The 7,734-nt window shown below is 46.0% G+C and overlaps 1 protein-coding gene across 1 annotated transcript; it reads right to left on the reverse strand.

Moving 5' to 3' along the window:
• Window positions 1–1,107: 1,107 nt before the first annotated feature.
• On the reverse strand, window positions 1,108–3,878 carry LOC137034968 (uncharacterized). Its single transcript, XM_067408211.1, has 7 exons — window positions 3,772–3,878; window positions 3,059–3,188; window positions 2,905–2,947; window positions 2,498–2,799; window positions 1,874–2,293; window positions 1,608–1,762; window positions 1,108–1,480 (listed from the first exon to the last, which is right to left on the reverse strand). The coding sequence occupies exons 1-7, from the start codon at window positions 3,876–3,878 to the stop codon at window positions 1,228–1,230; spliced, it is 1,410 nt and encodes a 469-aa protein (XP_067264312.1). The 3' UTR covers window positions 1,108–1,227.
• Window positions 3,879–7,734: the final 3,856 nt, after the last annotated feature.

Genomic DNA, 7,734 nt, shown 5'->3' on the forward strand with positions numbered 1-7,734 from the left:
AGGGCTTCACTCCTGGTCACGGCATATACAATCCACAAAGGGCTTCACTCCAGTTTGTCGTGCACCAGCGGCTCAGTCAGCAGTTCCCCTCTCTCTCACTGACTCCTGCTTCTCGCAGCGTTTAACCTGTCTCCGCGCCAATTACTGAAATGAGAAACAGGTGTTTGTGATTTACATTTAACTCGCTCACTCACCAAAGATCTCCCAGTGCTCTCTCCCGCTGCAGACCTCACTGAACCACGCCCCCCTCGCCACACATATCTTGTAAAATGTGACCAGTCACGGAAAGTAGGGACACAAGTCGGTTCTGGGGCATTTTGAGTTATTCACAGATTCTGAAAGTGTAGTCTCCAAGCTTTCCAACGATGTGTAACACATGGAAATCTGATAATATTTGGAGAAGTTGTAGCCATTTGAAGGTAGGCACTTAAGAAAGCTTTATAGGGAGAAAAACGCCTCTAAAGTTGCAGTTCTCGCCTGTTCTCACCTGCTGTGAGTGACAATAGGGCTCATTTACATCTCATTTAGATAAGCCATACCCCCTGTAAAGCTCCCCCTGTTAATGTGGGGACACATTTCAAGTGAGAGCAAGGTTACATCGTGTAACCTTGTAAAATACATTGTTACAGTTTTCATGTGTCAAACACAACTGTGCCAAAAGCTTCTTTTTTTTTTGCATTTATTTTTGGCCATATGACAGTGGTCTGATTCTATTTGTCATATTTCTGTTCTGCATAAAACTAAAGAATATTCGTTACATCCTATACTGTATTCTAAAATGATCTGATATTAACTTTTGCATGGATTTTATTGAAAAGAGCTTAGGCTCATGTAACCAGTCATTTCACAGTGTATCTGTGAAACGCTGAGGTACCGTAGTAGTTTTGTGCGTGCGTGAACATCATGGCAACGTACAACACAAAGTAACTCACGTGGTAAACACTTAACGTAATGCGTAAATGCAAGTAACTAACGTAAATCAAGCATAGTCCACGAAGTGTTGGTGAAATAACACATTATTGGACCGGAGAGAATAATATGGAATTTCTTCCAGAAAACTTCTAGCACAAAATAAATTCAAGCACTTTCAAGGATCTGTATCTATGTATGTTTATTTTCAAAAACTTTCCAGGCTATGAGTATGAATCCAAGTATGTACCAAAAGTACCACTTTTACTTGGTAATAGCAGCATAAGACAAAGGTCTTTGTGACACAGTCCAATGATATTACATTCGCGGTCTCTTCTGTGTTGTGACCCTTGGCGCTGGGCATGTGATGTATCTTGCCTCGTCAGCACAGAATGGCCTGATTTTTTCATACAGATTGGTCTGCCTGTCAATGTTCAGTCCAGGTGGGGCCAGGACAGAAAGACCGTCGATAGAGGGCAGATCTGCTCCGTCGCGCAGTAGCTGATATTCGACAGGTTGTGCATCACAGTGAGTTTTTGCAAGCACCACACCTGGTCTCTTGGCATCAAAGCTGTGACAGAATAAGCACATACGACAATTTAAACATGGCAAAGTATTTTCTCATAAAATACTGTCATGTGTATGTTGTTACTATGTTATATTGTATGTACACAATGTGAAAGTTTCAATATAAGTACCTGAAGTGCTGATAACTCTTGATCTGTGGGAGTCTACGGAAGTGGTGAGTCAGATGCTGCTGCCAGTCGAAGGTCTGGACTAAAACTTTGCCCTCTGCCGTTCCAACAAGCTGTGGGATATTGAGGTGACTCACAGGAGAGCTGTTTTCCACAACCTGATGACAAAAAAGAGAAGCGAGGAAAAAAAAAATCTTCAGTTAAATGTTTCATTGAAGCAGAACAGAAAACAGCACTGAAGTCATTAAAGCAAAGTAAAGTTAAAGTACCTCAGCGATGTCTGCCAAAGTGTTGACTCTTGTCTTCATGTAGGCTTGCTTGATGAGTCCAAAGCCACAGTCAGGGGAAAACTTGGTGTGGCCAGCAATAAGGAAGTGGATTTCAATTTTATTGTGAAGCTTGTGTCCAACCCGCCAGGCAAGGTACCAGAGCATGAAGTTGTTCTTGTTCTGCCCACTACAGTTGTCACAATGAAGATCCACCTCTGTTTCTCCAACTCCAAAGTTGCAGAAGAAATGATGCATGTAGCTGATGACTTCATTGCTTCCCTCAGTAGATGACATGCCTTCATCAATCAGGTAATTCACCTGTTTCTGCAGCCCTTCACAGGAAACACCAAATAGGCCACATTTCTGTGGGGTCAGGAAGTACATTGGTCCTGGCTGGAGAGGGTTTGAGGGAAAGTGTAACTGTTGGAGACAGAGGGAGAGAGGGAACTTGGATTAGATTAAATAAAATTTGTGTATATTCATAACTGTCTAATAAAGATAAAAATTACTATATTGATGCTATTCTGCATTTATCATTTATCTGCATTTATCAGGCTGCTTATTCTCATGCACCAAATCGCCCTTTAAGGGACATTAATAAAGTAAATGTGTGTGAAGTATTACCTGCTGAGCAAAATCAAAACTGTAATGCATCCTAATCTTCTTAGAGCCAGAGCAAATCTTTCTGCAGGCAGCAGTCATGTCGTTGTACACAGCCCTCTCTTTCTGCACAAGGGAAAGATGATCTTGTTGCTTCTTTACTGCTTCAGACTTTCTGTCATCTGGGAGGTTTGCACTTCGTATCAGCTGCTCATTTTTGCTTTGGCACTGCCAGCAGAGATCTGTGCATGGCCGGCAACTTTTGATGTGTGGGAGAAGTCGGTCCCACAGTGCTTTGAAGCTGGTTTTACAAACTGCATGCTCACCTGAAAAACAGATATGGCTTGTGGTTATTGTATTGTAATTGCTAATAGTGCTTCGCATTATTTCACATTATAAGCACTCAATTCTAAATCAATGTTTACACATACCAAGCTCCTTAGCAGACTTCACGTAGAGATGCCACACTGAGGCCTTGGACACATGAGTTGGCAGCAACTTCACATGCCAATCCTTATGCCCAGGCTGTCAGCCAGGCAGCATGATGGTATTGTCTTCTGCATAGTTTTTTATGAAGTCCACAACTCTGTTGATATCCTCAGGCCTGATGAACCTGGCTGGCGGACGTGGCAGTGAGTGCTTCTTCCTCAAACGTGGTCTTGCGCCATTCTCCTCATAGTGTTTGACTATATCAGCCAGGGTGTCTTTGCCAATGCTGAAAAAAGGAGAAAAAACAAGGAAAAAACGTTTAACATCATGCTAACAGGCATCTTGTCACCTATATCAGAATGCATTGTATAAATTATAGGTCAAATTATTGAGTCAAAGGATTAAAAACAATCCTGTACATTAAACTCTTCATAAATACTTTTACTTTTGACTTATAACGCACATTTTACGGCTACGGATACTTTTACTTAAAGTAGGAATTTAATCTGATATATTTACCATTACGTTAGAAAATCCTTGTTAAGAATGTAGCACTTCCTCCACTACTAGCTAAAATGATTAGCATCACATTCAATTCAAGAATGCTAACTGGCAGGTTTACGTGGGCTAAGTCATTCACACCAGTCATTCAAGCAATTGAAGCATTATTCAAATTAATAGCAGATGCTAACATTACCATCTAAAAGCCCATTATAGTAATGGGGCTTTTTGGCAAGTGATACGATGTTAACGATTACAATTAAAACGACAGTCCTGAGCTAACTAATAACAAAAGACACATGAGAAAACGTGTACGTGTTCTTAGAATGAACACACAACGACAAACTTTGATGTTAATGGAAACTCACCCCATAAGAAACAGAAGAGTATTCTTGCAGATCTCGTTGCCTCCAATGAAATAAGTCGTTCGGGCACACTTTCTCTTTGTCGGTGTCTTCTTTGTGGATGTAACCATCTCCGAAGTTTGCACTGTGTGTCTGTTTACTTCTAAATGTCCATTAAGTCGCATGTCCTGCCACTCTTTTTCCGCAGCTAAAGAATCCAGCCGTATATACATAATATCTGGAGAAAGCTTCTGGCTACATGACTGTCTCCCATGCAGAGAGTTCTCTTTTCTCATCGTGCAGCATTTACAGTCAAAGTTACGGATTTTCACCATTTCTCTGTCTTTATCCCCATCAAATGTTACTATCGATATAGCCTCTGATTGTCAGGGTTCTGTCACTTCAGTCTTGTTTATTTCTTGGTTTTGTGACAGAGCTCTGACACTCCCGTTCTTGTCGTGTTTTTGTGTGAGCGTATGGTCTCGAGTGTTCTCGGGGCTGTGCGCTCTCTTGTCTGCGTGCCTTGTTTCATGTTGGCAGCGTGGCGTTCGGATCCCGGCACTCGTGTCTAGTTTGGTTTCGTGTTGGGATTCGGACACTCGCGCTCCCAGTCCTGTCTTTATTGTGAGCGCACGGTTTGTGTGTACTTTCACTTGCCGTGCGCTCTTGTCTCATGTTTTGTGTAGCACGCGGTTATTTCCACCTGCCGCGTGCTTTCATGTTTTTGTCTTGTGTTGTGTAGCACGCAGTCTGTGTTTCACGGGCTGCATGCTCTCATGTTGTCTTGTTTTGTGTGAACACGTGGCTTATGAGTTTTCATAGTCACGTGTTCATGTCTCGTCTTATGTAAGCACATGGCTTGTGATTTGTCTTCATTGGCCATGTGCTTGTGTCTTTGTTTTGTTTGATGTGAGCACATGGCTTGTCATGTGTTTCTTTGTGCCATGTGCTCTCATGTCTATTGTCTTGACCCCGCCCACCTTGTTACCTCATTATTGGTTGATTTGCCCCACCTGTCCTCCCTCATTACCTGCCTTGTTTGCTCTCCTATTTATTCTCCTTGTGTTTGCAGTCCTGTGCTGGTTCGTTGTCGTTTATTCCCTGGTGTTTCCATGAGTCAAGCCAAGTCTAGTCGAGTCCTGTTTGTCAAGTCTGTTTTTCCCCCACGGGGTAGTTTTTGTTGTGTTTTTGTTTTATTTTTTATTATTAATAAAAGCCCTCTTCCCTGCATTTGAGTCCTCGCTCCTTCCCTAAACCTGACAGAACGAACCAGCCAAAGGAGGACTCAGCAGAAGATGGGCATCTTCCTTTTTTCATCTCCCACCACAAGACTTTCCACCCGCCAGCTGTTGATCCAGCATGTCAACTCTCGCTATTTTCGTCAGCGGGGGGCTGATGTGCGAGACTTTGCCCGTGATCTGCTTATTGAGGTAGATCATTTGGAGTACAGTGAGGCTGATATCAAATACGTTTTCAACATCTGCCTCGATCAGCCCCTCAGCCAGTGGGAGATGGAGAAGCTGGGGAATATTGGTTTCTGGGACTTTGTGTACCACATCTTTGAGCGTGGGGAGCCTGAACCCCCACCTCAAGCAGAGTCCCACTCCACTGACTGTTTTCCACTTCCACCTGCAGTCAGTGGAGGCCCCAGCCCTCCGATGACTCGTTCGCGGAGACGGAGGAGGAAGAACGGCCCGCCTCACTCTTATTTGCAGCCTTCGAGACAGCCGAAGTTGTTGCAGTGCCAGTAGAGGCGGCCGAAGACGTTGCAGCACCCCAAGAGGCTGCTGAAGATGCTGCAATGCACACAGAGGCGGAAAGCTTAGTGCCACCGCCTCACCCTAGCAAACGGAGGAAGAGGAAGAAGCCAGCCTCCATCCCTCGAGGCCAGGAGGCCACTCCAGAGCCCGCTCCAGCCAGTGAGTCCGCTCCAGCCAGTGAGTCCGCTCCAGCCAGTGAGTCCGCTCCAGCCCCGCATGCTCTCCCTGTTAGCCCTGTGATGGCCAAGAGGGCTGTCTTCACTCTTTATGCTTTGGCGGTCTTGCATGCCTGGAGGAGGTACTCGGGTGTTTTTGACTCTGGAACAGTCTGCCAGCCTGAGCCCGCAGCCGTCCCGGAGCAGCCCCAGCCTGAGCCGGCTGCCATCCCGGAGCAGCCCCAGCCTGAGCCCGCTGCCGTCCCGGAGCAGCCCCAGCCTGAGCCCGCTGCCGTCCCGGAGCAGCCCCAGCCTGAGCCGGCTGCCGTCCTGGAGCAGCCCCAGCCTGAGCCGGCTGCCGTCCCGGAGCAGCCCCAGCCTGAGTCGGCTGCCGTCCCGGAGCAGCCCCAGCCTGAGCCCGCTGCCGTCGCCGAGCTGCCCGCTCTCCCTGGTGCGGCCACGGAGGCCGTCACCAAGCTGTATGCCCTGCCGGAGCCTGCCTGGATGGTCCCTCCAGTACCGCTCTGGTCCTCAGCCAGGACCCCAAATCAGCTGAAGCCACCCTGGTCTGTCCTGCCGGTGCCGCCCTGGTCTGTCCCGCCGGTGCCGCCCTGGCTCTTAGCCGGGACCCCATATCGGCCTGAGCCTCCCTGGCTCAACCCTCCTATCCCTCCCTGGTTTCCTTAGAGACTTTCTATTGTGATCCTGTTTTGTTTTTTTGCTGACTGACTTGGCTCCCCTCCCTCCCTCCCCTCTTTGTCTTTGTGTTCTGATGTTCTGTCATGTTGTCTTGTTGGTGTTTTTTGTCTTGTGTCGTGTATGTTGTCATGTTTGTCTTGTGTCCCTCGTAGGGACGCCAGGTGGCGTCCCTTTAGAGGGGGGGTAGTGTCAGGGTTCTGTCACTTCAGTCTTGTTAATTTCTTGGTTTTGTGACAGAGCTCTGATACTCCCGTTCTTGTCGTGTTTTTGTGCGAGCGTACGGTCTCGAGTGTTCTCGGGGCTGTGCGCTCTCTTGTCTGCGTGCCTTGTTTCATGTTGGGAGCGTGGCGTTCGGATCCCGGCACTTGTGTCTAGTTTGGTTTCGTGTCGGGATTCGGACACTCGCACTCCCAGTTCTGTCTTTATTGTGAGCGCACGGTTTGTGTGTACTTTCACTTGCCGTGCGCTCTTGTCTCATGTTTTGTGTAGCACGCGGTTATTTCCACCTGCCGCGTGCTTTCATGTTTTTGTCTTGTGTTGTGTAGCACGCAGTCTGTGTTTCACGGGCTGCGTGCTCTCATGTTGTCTTGTTTTGTGTGAACACGTGGCTTATGAGTTTTCATAGTCACGTGTTCATGTCTCATCTTGTGTAAGCACATGGCTTGTGATTTGTCTTCATTGGCCATGTGCTTGTGTCTTTGTTTTGTTTGATGTGAGCACATGGCTTGTCATGTGTTTCTTTGTGCCATGTGCTCTCATGTCTATTGTCTTGACCCCGCCCACCTTGTTACCTCATTATTGGTTGATTTGCCCCACCTGTCCTCCCTCATTACCTGCCTTGTTTGCTCTCCTATTTATTCTCCTTGTGTTTGCAGTCCTGTGCTGGTTCGTTGTCGTTTATTCCCTGGTGTTTCCATGAGTCAAGCCAAGTCTAGTCGAGTCCTGTTTGTCAAGTCTGTTTTTCCCCCACGGGGTAGTTTTTGTTGTGTTTTTGTTTTATTTTTTATTATTAATAAAAGCCCTCTTCCCTGCATTTGAGTCCTCGCTCCTTCCCTAAACCTGACACTGATATCTTACGGTCCAACTCGTCTGACGCCAGTCCGATACATTCTTCCTCGTCTTCATCTTCGCTCAGTTGTAGATTAGGGATATTATTCAGTTTTATTATGCTGCTTTCATCGTCGCTCAGATCGTCTTCAGAATCGTAATTGAACCTGGATGAATTTTCTTTAAAATTCTGTATATTGAGATTAATTCATGACACTAAACAATGTTCTGAATTATACACCATTTATTTCTATATAAAATATTAACATTGAGAAAGAAACTCAAATGTAGTAATCAATATAGTATGTGTAACTTAAAAAAATAAG

The sequence above is a fragment of the Chanodichthys erythropterus genome, chromosome 13, assembly GCF_024489055.1.
Source record: "Chanodichthys erythropterus isolate Z2021 chromosome 13, ASM2448905v1, whole genome shotgun sequence".
NCBI classification, from domain to species: domain Eukaryota; kingdom Metazoa; phylum Chordata; class Actinopteri; order Cypriniformes; family Xenocyprididae; genus Chanodichthys; species Chanodichthys erythropterus.

Bases quoted from the DNA above. Each gene is read 5' to 3' on its own strand.
- LOC137034968 (XM_067408211.1), bottom strand. From the start codon at position 3,878: ATGGTTACATCCACAAAGAAGACACCGACAAAGAGAAAGTGTGCCCGA. The intron at 3,189-3,771 runs GTGAGTTTCCAT...TCCTTTTTTCAG, and splicing joins ACTCTTCTGTTTCTTATGGG to CATTGGCAAAGACACCCTGG. The intron at 1,763-1,873 runs GTACTTTAACTT...TTTTGTCATCAG, and splicing joins CTTTGGCAGACATCGCTGAG to GTTGTGGAAAACAGCTCTCC.